Here is a 17548-nt window from a genome sequence, read left to right as displayed (position 1 = left end):
ACTGATCGCTCCTGTTTGATTCTGCACACAAATAAAAACTGCATTCAATTTTTGGTACAACATACCCAAGTAGAAAAAAACCAAACATGTTATTATCATAAGGGAAGGAATAGCCCAGCTCAATTTGCTGGCCTTGTAATGCAGGATGCTGCAACACTCAGACCAATTACAACATGTATTTCTGTTGCTCCAAAATGACAGGAGCACACCGGCTGTGTTTTTCATGCCTTGCACCAGAACGACACCGCTGTCACAGTGTATTTTCACAAAACTGAAGTCAAATTCTCTTTCTGCAACACCAGTGGACCCTGAACCCAAACAAACAGGCTTAGAAGCAAGGAAGATCCCATTCAACAAGCTATCTCCAGAATCACAATCCCTGCTCACAGCACATTTCCCTACCGGGGCCTCTTTAAGGGTGCAGCATCTCCTTTTCCAATTTCAATAAACTGAATTCTCAAATGTCTTTCTTACAGAGGGAAGGAAGTATGGAGAAATCAGTAAGATTATTTAAGAGTATGCAGTCAGCAACTTGCCAAAAAGGGAAAGGAACACAAACAAAATGAATGAAAGAGCACGCAGAAAAGATACTGCAGTCACTGACGTGGTTTTAGACAAAATTTTTGATAGAAAATTATTTTACTGTAAAGAATTCCTGTATTTATATTCCCAAATACAATGTGTTTATCACCAAATGTGTCACTGTGGCCTCATTAAAAAGTCATTCCTGAGACTGCAGTTTCCAACCAAACATTCACGTAAGGAAAATTCACAGGAGAAAACTTCCAGCTTGCTGATTTCTCATTAGTGAAAAATAAAGGAGGAGATGACAACGAAGTAATCACGAAACAAATGACTCCAAACCACCTTGTGTGAGGTTCTCAGTGAGCAGGGAATAGAGGCACTCCATCAAACAAGGAACAGAGGATAACACAGAGCTTTGGACAATCACTGCTTTGTTCGCACAACAAATAATTAAAGCCTCCCCAGCAGCCCCATAGCGAGGCTGAGAAAACATCTCATCTGAATTCCTCCCGGCTCTACCTACGCCACCAGAGCTCCTTGGAAGGCAGAGTCACTCAGGACTGGCAGCACTCAGCTCCTCTCGGGAAGGGACGCTTCTCACAGCAGCACTGGGGAGGATCCAAGACCTTCCTGCTGGAGGAGCAAAGCTATCACCACGACACTCACCAGCACGCAATCATCTCACCGACCAAAGAGCAAATTGGGCAGCTTCCAACCGCACGGCCTCCACTTTAGGGGACTGCAAAAAACAGGGACCGGCCCCAACACAATATATATGACACGTGTACTATTAATGAGTCGGTCTTGAACTACACACAGGAGCTGAATATCAATGGAAAGGGAAGCGTGTTTTACACCTGGCACCCAGCGCATCACAGCAGAAAGGCAACCCTGCTTGGCTGGATAAGCAAACACCTCAACACAACTGCTCTCCAAACTGCTCTGATGCTCCTGCACCCTCTTCCCATGAAGGCCAAACATTTGATACAGTGGAAATACACTCATTGAGATTTATTTGTAATAAAAGGGGAAGAAAAACAAACACATTCTCCTGGAAATGACACAGCTTTCGGTAGGTAAATTAAAGCTCCTGTTAGTAAATTCTGTGTTAAAGAATCAAAGGACAGTGCTAGCTATAAACAAATACTTTAAACAACAGATCCACTGATCCAGCCAACTGGGAAGAAACATGAGCTGGTAAACAAAAGCGTGCTCTGCAGAAACCAGAATGCTGACTGCTTTCCCTTCGTTGTTTGCAGCCTGAACCACCAGCAGCAGATTGCGGGGTGCTCAGAGTGGGGCTCAGTCATGGCTCTGGCTGCTGTCAGCTCTAATGCACAAAGCCCTCTGCAGCTCTGATGAAGAAATTAATGAGCACGATGCAAAAACCACCACGAGCTTCTGTACCACAGGTAGCCGCAAAGAGTGGGGAAAAATAACAATAAAGATCAATCTCTAAACTGCTTCCAAGTGTTTCCCAGGACAAATCATCTCCTGCTCCAAAAGGAAACCAACCCGAACGAGCGCTGCTCTCACATCCTGTGCTCCTCATGTGAAGAAAATATCTTGAATTTGAAAGACAAAACTCAATTTCTAAGAACAGGTAGAAATGTCATAGTGTATTTGTGCTAATGAGGTTCAGTCTGTCCACAAGCAAAATGTATCATTAAAATGCTGGGTAAAAAATGTGTAAATAAGTGCATCTCAGCAAAAGCCAAGTGCTTCCTTGTCACCGAACACAGCCTGCTTTCATGAAAGCAATGCAGGCTCAATCTGAATGCTGGGAAGGCACCACACTGCACAGGGACTGTTGCTCACCTGTGGTTTTCTCTTGCAGAGCCATTGCAGATCAGCCCTCATGGCAAGGAGGAGTTATGGCTGGGATGTGAGCAGTACCTGCTTGGCTGGGCTCGAGCTGCAGGGAAGGGAGAAGTGCCGGATCTGTTCTGTGGCTGCTTATGGCAGAGCTGCTTACAGAACAGGACAAACTTCTTGAAACTTCTTTTCAAGTCATAAATCGAAATGAATAAAACCACATTCCATATTGTAAGTTCATCAGAGCGCTCTCTCAAGTTGTCCTCACATACAACCACCACAGGGAAGAAAGCCTAAATCTGCTAAAAGCTTTAAAAAGCCTTAAATTAAATATTAATATTCTGAAAGGGATGAAGCAGCACAAAAACACAAGGCTCCTCACCACTCCAGTTCTGCAGAGCCCAGAGCTAGAGATGAAAGGTTTCTTGCAAACAGGGATGCACTTCTTTTTTCCCAAATTTTATTTAAAACATGCTAGATGGGATTATGAACTAAAAAAAAAACAAAACAAAACACCAAAAAAACAAGCTGCAGCTGTACATGTTGATAACTGAGAGCTGCCTGACAAAGCACCAAGCAGCGCACTGAGGACTAACAGCAGCTAATTGTTATGTCAGTTAATGAAAAGCAGAGCTGAACGGTTATCAGTACCGGGTTGACCTTATGGGTCTGTTTGCCATGTTGAAGATAAAGTTAGAACCCTTCCCTCCCAGATTCCACTTTTGATGCTTAATCACATTCAGTCATCTCCAAGCCACGCACCTCAAGAGGGAAATGCATTAAAAGAAATGGATTCAGCTTGATTTCAAACTGTTGCTTTGACTTGGTCTCACTAACCTCAGGAAAGACATTTCCATGAAGAGCTCCTCTGGCAGCCCTGCTGCCCCGCTGGGCATTTCCTTGAGATGTTCCTTTGTGTCTTTCAGCTACACAGGGAGCTCTCTCCTGTTCCCTCTGCTTTAAGGATGCTGGCTGATCAGGTGTTAATAGCAACCTGGAGCAACTTGCCAAAAGCTCCCAAAAAACTTAATGGAGTGATGACATCAATTACTTCATTTTAATGACAGACTGTATTTTAATTTTTCATTCTGCAACAAATTTAATGCAGGGTGATTGTGCAGTTTCCCTCAGCAACAGCCAATCTCCCTTAAGTCAGAAGCACCACTTTAAGTAATGAACAGAACCCTTTGTTTACCACTAGCTTTCATTCTAACAGTATTAGCCTGGTTTTCTTACTATGTGAAACGTGTAAGCCCTCCAAGTTACTTATCTAAAACTGAAACCTCGAAGTGTGAGCTCCAGTTTTCACAGGAAGAAAGCCTGCAGGGCTAACTCTCTAGGTAGGGGTATAAAGATATTTAAGAACATACAACCCTAAGGTGTCTAGAAAGCAAACAAACAAAAGAAACTGGACTAAATTAAGTTTAGTGCCAGAAAAAAGCAAGTCTAATTTAACACCCTCTGCAATTCTTATCTTAGCAAGGACACAGAGGTCTCTTGATCCCCATTTAAAAACACCTGATGGAAGGTAGAACTGCATGCGGGTACACAGGGCAAAACTGCAGATGTTTGGCAAAGCTGCTGGTTCAGCTCCACAGCACGACCTCGGCACGGTTATCTGATGGCCGTGGCCCAATTCCACCTCTACTCTGGCTGGCTGAAAGGCAGGGACTTTCCAGGCCTCTCCCTCTAACTTCCTAACAGCGGGAGCCCTCCCCATTCTCAGGCCTGGCAGTTTTACACAGCACTGCAGTCTGCCCATCTGAGGACCATCCCAATTGCGGCCCTGCTGCACCGGCATACAATTCACCCCAGTGTCCGTGTTCCAGTGTGACTCATTATCCCTTTCCAGCCTACTCTGCACAATTCTGAGCAGCAGCTTGGTGAGATCCTCCACCACTGCTCATGTTCACTCCCAGCCTTACGCTCGAAGAGATCAGAATCTAACACTTGCACTTTAGTTTTTCTGCAATTGATGACAACATAAAAAGTACTTGCATTAACCATCTCTTACTACACCTAATGGAGCCGTAATCACCAGGTATCAGCCATTTCAAAGAGCACTAAAATGTTTATCAAACCGGTCTGTCAATGTAATAATGTTAACAGGAAGACACTTGTACCTTTTTGATAAAACACTACATTTGCAGCAGGCCTTGCTTTCAACTGCAAACATAATGGCTGTTTTAATAGCAGTCTGAAGCACCACTGACTATTCCACAGTTTGGAGGTGGGAGCGGGAAGGGCTGAGGCCGTGCTGACAGCAGGAATTTAAGGCAAGACAATCTGCCTGGAAAGAAACTGAGGTCCAAGGAGAAAGTCTGCAATGAAGCAAAACCTCTGAAAAAGGAGGAACGTAGACAACAGGCATTTGGAACAGTTTTGGATTGCTGCCCTCCAATTTGTTCAGTAAGACCGGCCTGCTGGCTCCATAAGTTTATATAAGTAAAATCTGTAAAAGAAAAATAATGATATTTGGGAAATAAAGCAATCACTTCCCTTCATTATGCCTTATGCAAGAGGATATTTTTTTCTTAAGTATTTGGCATTCTAGAAGCACAAACCAGTACAGCAGATAAAACACAAACAAAATCAGTTCCTTGCCTTAGATGCTCCCACCAAACACCATGCTGGCTGTCTCAGCCAATCTGCAGTACCCAAAAAAAGCCCCTGCAGACAGCAGTACTTCAGACACTCTGCCCAGAAATTCCCTGTTGCCCTAATTCTGCACAGGACGATGCAACACAACTCCTGGAGCTGGAGGTCACACTCAGTGACCACAGACAGAGGCTGTGCTCACAACATGATACCTTCACTGCAGCTCCCTGCGGCACGCCGCCCATACTGACTGTTCTGTGAGCAGATACCACTGAATACTTCATGCTGAAAGCTTGAAAAGGGAGAAGAGTCAGCCTAGAAACGCAGCTTGCAGGAGCCAATCTCAGCTCCTGCAGTGCAGCGGAGCAGTGATGCGATGTGACTGCTGGAACAGCTACACATGACACTAAAACCTTCCTTCCACGCAGAGAAAAGGGAAACAGCGGAGCAATGCAGATTTCAAAGTGTGCCCATTTCTAATTTGCTTAGTTTCACTGCTTAAAATTGAAGTTTATTTTCAGAGCGGAGTTTTTATCTTCCTCTTTCCCCCTTCTTTTTTTTTTTAAGGACATAGCAAATCAAGAAGTAGGAATGTATCACCAGGAGAAAGCAGCCATCAGAGGCACACAGCAGCCCTGCCTGCTGCAGGCATCCCCATCCCTGTGACCAGGACACAATCACAGCCAGGCTCAGGGCAGTTCAATAGCAGACCAGTTCTGCCAATGCTTTTGCTCAGAAGATCCTTCCCTCATGGCTCAGTTTCATCAGAAAGGTTAAGTGCTGCACTGACAGACCCACTGGATGAAAACTCTGAGAATTAAGGACGAGATCCTAGCATTCAAACAACAACGAGGGTCCAAAAAGCTAATGTAGACTGGCATGCAAAAGTGTGCAATCATTTCCATGCGGCTGCCTTCATCTTCTTTACATATGAGGCCAAGAAAGCCCCTGGGGCTGTACTAGTGCCTAAATGGGAGCAGGTTTCCTTTGGTCTCTAACAAAGGCTTTAAGCAATGGGCAAGCTGCCCTGGCCTAGCTGCCTTCTTCCTTTTTGCATATGCCTCCATCCACAGATAAAACGCAGGACGGCTCTGAATTCAGACAATCAGAGGTAAAGGATATCACAGGAAACCCAAGTCAGCTTTTCCCCTCCATGAGCTAACTCCCTGGAACAACCAGCACAGTCCCTTTCGTTTGCGTATCTAACAGCATGTAACACTTAAACAGCAGACGGTATGTTCAAAGCTCAAGCATCAACTGGTTTAGTGAGTCAAGGAGAGAGATGCTGTCTGCAATTGCTTGGGGCAGAATGTGCTGAAGGAGCAGAAATCTACCTTTCAGCTGGGATTCCATGAAACAGCTTCAAACAATCCCTTCAAAACATGGAAACAACCCAACAACTGCAGGCTTGCCCCAATGCAACAATAACTTCTGGAGACTTTTCGTCACACTTCACCCACAGAAAATGGAAGCTACTCTAAAATAGCTGTTCTCGAAAGCAGAACTGCAGAAAAAGCAGTCTTACGTTGCCCAAATCTCTCTGCTTCACTAGTTCCTTTTGTTCTTCTCTCTTGGACTGCTCTGCAGGCTGTTCTCTCCTATGTCAAATATTCAAAAGGAATACTACTCATTTTTTGAGGCTGTCAGCTCCCATGGCTGGACCCACACGACCGAGGCCATCACTGCATGGTAAGAGCGGCACAAAGCAGCAAGCACACCCCGAGCTGCTGCCATAACCTGCAGCCAAACTCACTTCTAACAGCAGACTACTTACTCCTTCCCCAGTTCCCCATGCCAAGCCTTCGCTTTTATCCTCCTGCCCAAATATTTCTGTCCCGGCTGGAAGCGGAGCACAGCCTGCAGTGCTGCGCGATGTCTGCGTCCCTTTCACACCATTTTACAGTTCACAGGAAGCTGTTCTGGGGTGTTAAGGAAAAGAATAGAAATACAATAATTCTCCTAAGAGAACAGGCCAAGCTACGGCATCTTGTGTGGCACTGGAATGCTTCCATTATTTGGAAGGGATTGTTAGAAGCAGTTCCACAGATTCCTAGTTGGAAGCTGACTGGTGGTTGGAGCTGGATGATCTCTGAGGTCTCTCCCAACCCATGCCATTCTATGATTCCATGATTTCTGCTCCTTCAGCACATTCTGACCACCAGCCTCTGCTTTACTTGCTGCTTCCCTCCCCCAAGCCTTTGCTGCATCCATTTCAGTCCATAGAACATGGAAAGAAAATCACTGCCTCTGTCACTGGAGAAGAGGGAGCCCCTGTGACCAAAGCCCTGAAGAGCTGTCAGGACATGAACCTTTGTTTCCATGTGGCTTTCTTCCTCAACTTTAAAACAAGAAATTACCTTTTCACTCCAGGGAAATACCTGGGCTGAATATCATGAGCTATCACACTGCAGCACTGATAAACTGAAAAAGATTACTGCAGGTAAGCACGTATGTGACAAATATGTGACAACTCCTTTGGGCTGGAGGATGTTTCACAGCCCCTTATAAACCCAGAGGACAGCAGTCAGTACAAAAGAACAATGTGAGCAGTACATGTCTGGACAAAAACCAACAACCCAACCCTAACCTCCCCTAAAAAGCCCCGGAAGTGGTGACAGCCACCCTTGGCAGACAGGGCTTTGGGCCCTGGAAGGAGCTGCAATAGCAGGATGAGAATGTGAGCTGAGGAGAAAGGGTTCAGCTTTCTTAATTTTCATTCAGATTTCTTTAAAATCAACTTATCCACTACGGAAGCTCGAAGGATATGAGCTATTAAGTCAGTAATCACTTTGGAAGACACATGACAGTAACCACAATACATCAAATATGACTCTGCTAGATCCAAATATCTCTTTACACCTCCCATGCTCCCACGAGATGCACCAAAAGCGCTTTACTGAGACTCCACACAGGGAATAACCTTTGGATACACAAAAGCCAAAGGGGAATTACATCTTCCTGTTTGCTGCTGGCTTTTTTTTCTTTCCAAAGGCCTACAGCAACAAAAGAACTGCACTGAGAGCCCTCGACAGCAGCAGAGCACTTCTGAGATTCTGGATCTTCCCGATTTGGGGGAACGACGACAGCGAACTTGCTGTGCTCAGCCATCTCTGTGCTCAAAGTGACCAAAGCAACTTTCTTAAGTATTTCACACTCCTGGTGAGCAGCCTTACGCCATTTTTAGATGCTGCAATTTTAAACAGGACTTAACAAGTAAAGTGTATCAAACACAGGAATGGCCAGGCAGAACAGCAGTGTTTGTTCAAGGTTTCTAGGTGTGGCAGCAGCCAAGACATAATAGGATTATTTATATCTGACTCATTTGCTTTTTCTTCACCCGCGATTCTCCTGCTTTTGGACTCAATAATTGACTTTTCTCCTACAAAAACAGGATATAAATACATACTTTTTTTCATTCGGGAAACTTTCAAGAGGGACTCAAGAACTTAAAGCAGAGAGGGGCAATTCCACAGATACAGACTGTACCAGTCAGCTCAGCCCAAACCACCACCATGGCCAGCAATGAATTTGACATTACCTGAGTGCAGAGGGACACTCTGTGCAGACACACAGCGCTTACCAGGCTGCATCTTTCCAGCTCTTCCCTGGCCAGCCATCAGGCAGCCGGCTGCACAAAGCTGGGGCTGAGCTCTGCTCTGCTGCTGAGCTCTGCTCTGTGCATCCCGGCTTCCTGCCTGCAAACTGAAAACAACACTTCCCCCTTTTCACCGGAGCGATTTCCAATCCCACATTGTGTAAGCGTGGAGGTTTTTATTCTAATTACAATAAGAATTGTTTGCTTTTTTTTTTTTTTTTTTTTAATCCACAAGGGATCACTTAAAGTTTCTGTCCTAAGAATAAACACAGGTCTCAGTCTGAAAAAAAAACCCAAACCATTGACACGAGCGCTCTGAGATCCACTTTTTGCTAACACCACACCTTCACTTTGTGCTGTCCAGTGTTTTCTTCAGGATTGCCAGTTAAACGAAAATAATTCACAAATTTGGTTTACAACCAACATTTCGCTGCACACATGAATGAAGTAAATGGCTCAACTTCCTCTTTTTAGAAAAGGAAACACACATTCTTAAAAGCTTAATCAATTATCCCCTGCAGCTCACAGCTCCACAAAGCACACAGCTGAGACTTTGGGCTGTTGGTGGCAGAGAAGGGAACACGATGAGGTGGGATCCAATCCTGCTGCCAGAGGGAGATGTGGCTGTGGGGTGAGGGCACTGCACAGCACACACAGGAAGGAACCTGCTGAAGCAATTCTCCCCACAGCACCCCTCTCCATCCAAAGGCACAAACGGAAGATGGAAGCTCTGTTTATTCCTCCACCAGAAGCAGGGAGGATCGAGGCACTCTTATCTCCGATCACCTGATGCTGCTCTCTCCAGCACAGGGTGAATAAGCAGTGCCTGGAATGTGCCGTGTCACTGCCAGCTCCTGGGAGGAGCGCTGCTGCTCCCTGCTCCTGCCCACTGATGGTGCATGGTGTGGCAGGAGCTCAGCTGCTCAGCACGGAGCTCTAAGGGACACATCTCACCTTCTCAGAAAAGCAAAGAGTGACCTCTACAACCATTCCGCTTTGCTCATCGCTCTTTCTACAAAGTGACCAGAAAACTTCAAAGCCTCTTCCCCTCCCCCAGGATTTCTTTTTGGCTGGTCAGCATATCTGTGTGATCGCTGCTTCCAGAAGCACGTACAGCTCCCAGTGGGTAATTACAGGGAAAGGTGACGATGAAGACGTGACGAAGGGGGGGCAATGAAAGCACTGTTATCAGGAACCCCACAGTGACATACGTGCATTCATTACTGTTCTCAGCCAGGAGGTTACAGAATTTCCAGAAAAGGTGCTTCACATTTGAAAAGTTTCTTCATTTCAAACATCAGTCAGCACTCTAAATGAAAAGCTGATGCACTGAAGGTAGCACAGGTGAGACAGCAGCAACACAAAAGTTTCCTTAACACAGCCTCACCCAACCCTACCTTCCCCAGGAACCTGGAGCCACAGCTTGCTGCCATCTGTACAGCACCAGCCATCCTCCTGGCACTGCAGCTACTGAGCACAGGGAAAATTCATAGCAGAAAAACATTTCCTTTAATGAAATTCAGCAACAGACAGTGGAGTATGATGGGATCCATCAATTCCCAGCAGCGCCTGCATTAGAGCTGCATGGCTGCAATGGCAGTGCTGCCTTCCCTCAGTGTAGGAGCTGCCAGGAGGCACAGGGACGAGGCACAGCCAACACTTCTTTCCCCTTTGCTGCTCAGAGAGAAATGTGTTATAGACTTACATGAGAGGAACAAAAGCACTGCTATTCCAAAGTACATACTCTTAATGCAGAATGAGTGTGTGTATTTCTAGATTGTAGCTAAGTCCTCTTTGCAATACGTGCTTCATTTCCAACAGCAGGAAGATTTTGTTCTCCACATCCTTTATGACTAAGGTACAGTGGCAAAGGAGAGGAAAAGCATCCCAAACAATCCTTTTCCAGTGCTGCACTTTAGACCTGATGTCTGACATCAGTCCTGATCCCAGAGGCAAAATGGGAGCACTTTATCCACTAAGTCACCCAGCTCCCACGGCTACAGCCATCCGAAATGGAATGCATTACTCCTGCATTCAAACATATGTTTTTGAAGGCAGCCAGCCATCCGGCTGCCCTGAGAGAGATTACAGAAGACCTAATTTTATCAGGCTGGGATGCAACTCTCTTGGTTGCTGCTGCTCCCCAGGGACACGGAGCTGCTGGACGCAGGTTGTCTGACTGCTGGGGAACAATTCTGAGCGGCCCAGCTGCTGATCACTGCAGCAGTAACTCACATCCCAGGCTCCCAAACGCAGCACATGCCCTGCAGGCACCGTGGGCTCCCACCCCCAAGGAATTCACACAGTTCGTATCAGCACTTCTCAAGCTCAGAAGAATTAGAAAAAGTTGATGTTGGCAGAAGAGTTCTAAAACTTTAAGCAAGCCTTTTCTTTGCTCTCAGAAGTTACGCTAAATAAAACAAGGTGTTCATTCACTAGAGCCTAAAGCACAAGGCACTCTTCCATCGACTGTCTTTGGTACAAACATAACCTGTGTGTGCACACTGAGGTGTGCTGCAGACACATTCAGCTTTGAAGTTTGAAGGAAAAAAGTGCATGCTGATAGAAACGGGTGTTTTGCTCAAGAAAATAATGCAGGCAAGAGGAAAAAGCAGCAGTGGAGAGCGTTACTCAGAGTGAGGAATACAGGTGTGAGGCTTTGCCCAAGACTCGTCATCAAAATGTAATGGGAAAATTTGTGTAGCAGATGGAAGGCGGCCGCCCGCACAGCAGCCGTTAGCCATAAATCACCATTTCCCTCACACATGGTGCAAATTTAACAATCTTCCATTCTAATTAATAGAATGAGGCACCCTGATGACTCTCCCCGACTTCATAAGGTCTAAGAAGAATGTTGGATTGAACCAACGTTAACAGAAGAACGCTTCAGTTCCACCACTCAACAGTGTCCCAAAAGGAGCTGAGCAGAGCACTGAGATCAGGAAATGCCTCGTGTAACTTCAACTTTCAAGCAGCTTCAAGAAAACCATGTGAAGAAATTATCTGGACATTATATTTGAGGCAAATCAAAACAGGAAAGTATTCCGCTTCTGCTTGCACCTCTGGGATGTCTCACCATTAGTTCACTCTTTGGCTTCAGAAACTTGCCACTGAATAAACATGATAAATCCAATGAATAGAAAGCTTCATGACAAAAACTAATTAGAGAGAGGGAATCCGGAAGGAACCCATCACCCCTTCTGACACAGCACCAATGAACTACAAACACACGGGGTCCTTTGCACGCCCACCTCTCCATGGAGCTCCAAGTGCTTTCCAAGCAGATGCACGCCTGCCAGACCTGCAACCCGGCTGCACACAGCTCTGCTGCCATCCATCACATCTAGCCCTTAATGTTTCATGCTACAGAATTTAAAATAGGAAGCTGAAGCTCTACGACACCACAAGAAAACACCAGAGAGTGCTTTACTGCAGCTCTGTCAGGCTAACAGCTCCGATCAACACTTCCAGCCTAAGCATCCAACTGAAACTGCAAATAGCACCATTACTAAGAGCAAGCAGCATAAAGGCAACACAGGAATCATTGCTACCAGATGTCCCCTCCGCCCAGCTGAGGAAAACTGGTTGTAACTCCAGCAAGGCTTCAGAGAAGCAAGGGAGGAGGTGGAGGAGTGCCTTTAAAGCCTCTAATTTCCTCCTCTCCCCAAGGCAAAGGGTCAGAGCTGCAGCTTTTAAAAATAGCCCCAAACCCACACCTCATTTCCTAAGAATAGGAGCGACAACGCAACCAGATGCACATTCTTAAACTCTCCTAGTTGCTCTTTGTTATACTAACCTGGATGCTCCAAATACTTCTCTTGCACATTATAACCTGTTCCCGGTCACAACCATAGCATTTAACTTTCTCCAAACCATTCATCACGCAGCACTGTGCTTTGACCATCTGCATGGTATAAATGTGATGTCCTCATGGACCTTCTGTTTCATGGACTGGGGACAATTCTGCCACCCTGCTCCTCTGCTGACGATGACTTGAGCTGTATTTCCTTCTGGCTATCACGCTCACACTTCTTTCCCTGCCGTAAAGTTTAATACAATATCGTTAGAAATGAAGGCTCTTATCGGGATCTTGGCAGAGCCACATGAGGCAGGGATGAGCACCTCTGAATTTGTGTGAACAGCTCTTCACGATGTGCTCCAAAAGGATTTTTCTGCATTTCAAAGCACTGCCTCGGAACTGTACCTTTGTTGGCTGCATACGGAGAGGCTGTGCCAAAGCCATACACAGATTTCTCAGCAGATTTGGTACCCATCTGCTGTCAGTCCTGCAGGTAAATTAAAGAAGCAACATAAAAGCTTTCCCATTACCAGTTTTGCCTAATGCAGGACTTGTGGCTGCAATGCTGCATAAAAGCACAAAAACCACCTGTGAGTCTTGTTAGCTACAAGACAATCAGATCTGACTTGCTTGCGCTCATAAGCTCCCTTCAGCCTTTTCTCTGCTATAGTCACAGCTCCCTTCTAAACAATAGGGAGAAAACTGAAGTGAAACCTCTCTGCCCACTCAGCAAACTCCATGTAAGCAGACCTTCCTCCGCCAATTACTTTCTTTGGTTCTTCCCTAATCTACTTAGATTCCATAATTCTTCTACTCCATCTATTAAAAAGATCCTCACCTACTTTGATGGGTGCCTGGCAATCTAAGAATGAAAAGTGAAAAGCACAGCTTTTGAGGGAAGACAAAAACACCAGGATTCCTCAGGAATCTCTCAAGCCAAACAAAACAAAGACTCGACCCAATTGTTTGAGTCAACATGTTTTCTTCCAGTAAGGTTCTATCCTATTTGGCTGGCTTTCAGCCCCGGGTTTCAGCTGTTCTGCTGATACCACGTTTTCCACACCAGCCACCATCCCTTCTGCTTCTGGAAGTCCTTACACACGCTTCCTTCTGCCTCACTTCCCCGCTAAGAGACAATCAGCACAGAAGGAACAAACACAGGTGCGCGGAGCCATTCACAGAAACACCCACACGAGTCACAAACCAGACAGCCAAATGGATGTTTAACCAGAAAAGTCAACAGAAACCACCTCCTTCTGTACATGAAGCAAGAGCGGTGATATGATAACGCTGTCACATAACCCAGAAAGGGCAAATCGTGCTCAGAGCCTGAACTGCAATCACAGGAATTCCTCCTTATTACTAGGCGGGGTTTTCCCCCTCCCCTTACCTCATACTTTCACAGATGTCACGAGCTGAAGTTCACTCCGCTCACATCCCTTTACTTCTTAAAAACAGACAGAAGCTGCAGTCAAACAAAAGCCAGCAGCCAAACCAGCCCTCCAGGAGAGCACTAAGCTGTCCTACTTCCAGCGCAGCAGCTCCAGTGCCGCCACCACCCACACTGCAGCAAGGGCACAGATTGTGGATGCGCAGCCACCTCAGACCGTGCAGTGCGTAACACAAATGTACAGAATGTGCTTAATTAGAACCTATGAATCCAGCAATACCAGAGTTTTTAGCGCTGTTAACACGGCTGCAATGAGGTTAATATGAGAAGAGATGCTTAAGAGCTGTCCCCAAAGCACCAGAGTGCCCGGACATCTCCATGCTGAGTGCTGCTGCTGGGCCGACATCTCAGACTGGACATGGAGGATCTCAGGCGCTCACCGAGCTCTGAGAGCAAAGCTGTTAGGCAGCACCCACAGCCACCATCACACACAGCTGTGGCTCAGCCCCAAAGGTGTAAAACTGAGCTCCTGCACTCAGAGAAATGTGAAACCGTTCATTTCTTTGAGCCTTATCAACAGTTTGGGCACTTTAAAGTTCGTATCCCTGCTTCTCCTCATCAAGCAGCAGCAGATGCAAGCACACAGCCAGCCCTTCCCATCATTACCGATGCATAATGTGGGTGTTACTGACAGATGAAAAAAAAGCACGAGAAAGAAAAAGAAACTGAAGTAAGAAAAGAAGGAAAGCATGAGTAATCAGTAGGTTCCAGGTTCCATGTAGCTCCATGACTTAATTCATTGCTTACATGCAGTTAATCATTCTCATTAGAGGCAATGACACTGATCCCTTCTGTAAAGAATCTCTCTGTAAAATGTGCTGTTCGAGGTTTGGATATAACACATTATAGGAGACACTGATCTCCTACCTCAACTCATTTAGAAATAAACAAATTAAATGCAAATCAATCACTGAGGCCAAATAAGGACATGCAACAAAAGACTGAAAGAAATAAAACAACTAAAACAATTTTGGTTAACGGAAAAAGAATTACTGCCTCCTGCAACACGTCCCACTATGCTGCTGGAACACTTCAAGCTCCTTAGGAATGGCACTGCTGTTACTTCCAAGAAAGTCTCACAGCAGATCTCTGCAAACGATGATTTCTACTTTAAGCATACACTAACCCAACCCTTCTGTTCCACTCCGCATTCTATTTGCAGCACCTTCCACAAGCACAGCATCAGATAAGATTTGAATACTCTCTTTCCCCCATACCGTTACAGATTCCGCAAGCCATGAAGGTGAGTGGGAACACAGCCGCACACGAAGCCCACAGCACTTGTGCTCCCAGCTCACCTGCAGGGCAGCCCTCCTTCACACTGCTGCTCAGCACTCCCTGTGTGCGATCACCCATCGAGGCACAGCCACCTCCCAGCCCCTGTGTTAGGGGTGCTGAATTTGGGTCCCTGCAGGTCCTCTCCCATTCCCAAAGAGAGGCATAGAAACCCCAACTGAAACATTCACGGAGCACACAAGAGACAATCTGAGAAAATGAAGCTGCAGTTAGGAGGGGGGAAGGATCAAGTGCTCTTATCTGAGCGAGAGCTAATCACAGCAAGCACCGCTGCCATTTTTAATAAAACCCTTCCATTCAATGTTGTTTACTATAAACAGCTCCATAGTTATACCCAGTTCACAATGCACGCATTCACCTTCAAGCCCTTATGCTGAAGTCTCAAACTGGGGTGTGCTTTAAATGGCATCACCCCACTGACCCCCCGCTGCCTCACAGGTCCCCTCGGTTATCTCAGGGCCAAACACCATCAGCTGCACTCGAGGCCTTCTGACAGGAAAAGAGACTGGCACACAGAAACCCGTCATATGAGCGCATGTTAAAACACCGGGGTATGAAATCCATGAAGCAGTAATGGATTTAGTGTTCACAGAATTACATAACACAGGAAACTTCGCTCCAAAGCATGGAAGTTGAAACTGCTAGGAGCTTTGTAAAGATTAGCGTGATGTCACAGCTGACCCTTCTACCAAAAGGACCTTAACAAGCTCGGCTCGCAGTGCTGCATGCCAACGGCTCAAAATACAAGTCTTTCAGTATCACATGGAACAACTTGCAGAAAATAGAAGCAAACGTTTAAAAACGTTCAGCAAATTCTTCCAAAGCCCAACAATTACTTCTCATTTTATTTCTAGTGAGTGAAGAGGATGTTCTCCAGTTCTTTGTTAGCGTGGACTACCCCAAGCCAAACACCAGCTAGGGTTATCGCCTTCGTTAAATGTTTACAGAAAGTATTATCTGGAAAAAGTTGGATAAAAAAAATCACACACACACACTCACAAAAGCCAACAGGCAGCACTAAGCCCAACTACAAACAGCCAGTGTTGAAAAGCACTACCACTGCCTTTCCATTCGGCAATACACCGAGCACTGCATACCAACACGGGAAGCTCGGAGAAGGAATTCAAATCTTTTACAGCTGTAAACAGTCTCCTTTACGTTCTGTACATTCTGGGACAAAGTGACAGCACAAAGACGATCGCAGTTTCATTTGTCGTCAATTTGTTAACGATGGGGGGGATTAATGCACCCGTGAGGTCTCTCCCGATAAGGCATTGCTGTGGCACCGAGCTGAGCGCCGATGGGCTCCTGGCAATGCACACCCAGAGCTCTGCAGCACCGTGAGCTCCAGGAAACAAAGACGGCCGTGCAGAACGGGAAACAAACTCGGTAGGTTTTGTTCTCAGCAAAAAGTGCGCGCGTCGCCCTGATAACAGCTACGGAAAAGAACTCAAGAGGCTGAAAGCGCATCCGGCTGCACGCTGCTTTTTACCCCAGGGCCCTTCGAGCCCCCGCACTGCTGTCAGTCCCTCCCACCCCACATCCACGGCCCGCACGGCGCCGAATTGAGGCCAAGGAAGGAGAGCGGCCCGCACAGCCCCCCGTTTCCTTACAAGGCTCCCCTTCTCCCCGCTCCCCTTTTTTTCCCCGCACAAAGATGACCCCCATCTCCCCTAGGACCCCCAGCTATTTTTCTCCACACACAGAGCTACCCCCAGCCCTCCTCCTCACACACTTCTCCCTTGTCTTCCCACCCTACACGTAAAGGACCCCTTCAGGGCCCGGCCCTCCTCCGGCTCCCTCCCACAAGGAGCCCCCCGGCCCCGAGATCGGGTCGCGGCGCCCCGAGGGCGGTGCGGGGCGGTGCGGCTCCCGGCGCTGCTCACCTTCCGAGAGCTCCAGCTCCAGCTCGGCCAGCTGCTCGCGGACCTCGCGAGGCAACGAGGAGATACCCGCGGCCGCCGGCTCGGCCATGGCGGGAGTAGGAGAAGGTAAGGGGTAGGGAAAAAGGGAAGGGGAATAAAGGCGGGCCCGGCCGCCGAGCTCGGCGCGGCTCCGGCTCAGCGCCGGGGGCTGCGGGTCGCGGGCGCAGCGGGAGCGGCCGCCACCTCCGCCATGCTGGCTACAGCACCGCCCCAGCGCCGCGTCACACCGCGGGGCGGCGCGCGAACCCCGCGTCACCGCTTTGCAGCCCCTTCGCCTCCCCCCGCACACGCAGCGCCTTCTGGTGGCCAGGCGCCATCCCTCACACAGCGGAGCTTCGCGCGTCCCTCAGGCGCGGCTGCGCCTTCCCGCTCTTTCCCATCCCCTCACGGGGGGCCGCCTCTTCCCGCGCCCGCTCTGCGCCCCTCAGTCGAAGCCGCCGCTTCCCGCCTCCCTCAGATCCCCACGCGCGTAACAGACAGCGCCGAGAGAGACCGTTGTTGGTTTTTTTTTTGTTTTTTTTTGTTTTTGTTTGTTTGTTTGTTTT

At 47.2% G+C, this 17548-nt stretch overlaps 1 protein-coding gene across 4 annotated transcripts in view; it reads right to left on the bottom strand.

The window, feature by feature from the left end:
* Positions 1 to 17121, bottom strand: part of DIP2B (disco interacting protein 2 homolog B) — a 61740-nt gene extending 44619 nt beyond the window's left edge. For 2 of the 4 annotated variants that reach the window (XM_042887658.1, XM_042887660.1), the window contains exon 1: positions 16965 to 17116. In XM_042887658.1, coding sequence (XP_042743592.1) covers positions 16965 to 17052 — 88 coding nt within the window. In that variant the 5' untranslated portion in view covers positions 17053 to 17116. Of the gene's footprint in view, positions 1 to 16964 lie in introns of all 4 variants that reach the window. The other 2 variants (XM_042887661.1, XM_042887659.1) reach the window with 2 other exon arrangements.
* Positions 17122 to 17548: the final 427 nt, after the last annotated feature.

The sequence above is a fragment of the Lagopus leucura genome, unplaced genomic scaffold, assembly GCF_019238085.1.
Source record: "Lagopus leucura isolate 7727_CA_CO unplaced genomic scaffold, USGS_WTPT01 Super-Scaffold_100103, whole genome shotgun sequence".
In the NCBI taxonomy this organism is placed as follows: Eukaryota; Metazoa; Chordata; class Aves; order Galliformes; family Phasianidae; genus Lagopus; species Lagopus leucura.
This window is presented reverse-complemented; position numbering and strand designations above follow the sequence as displayed.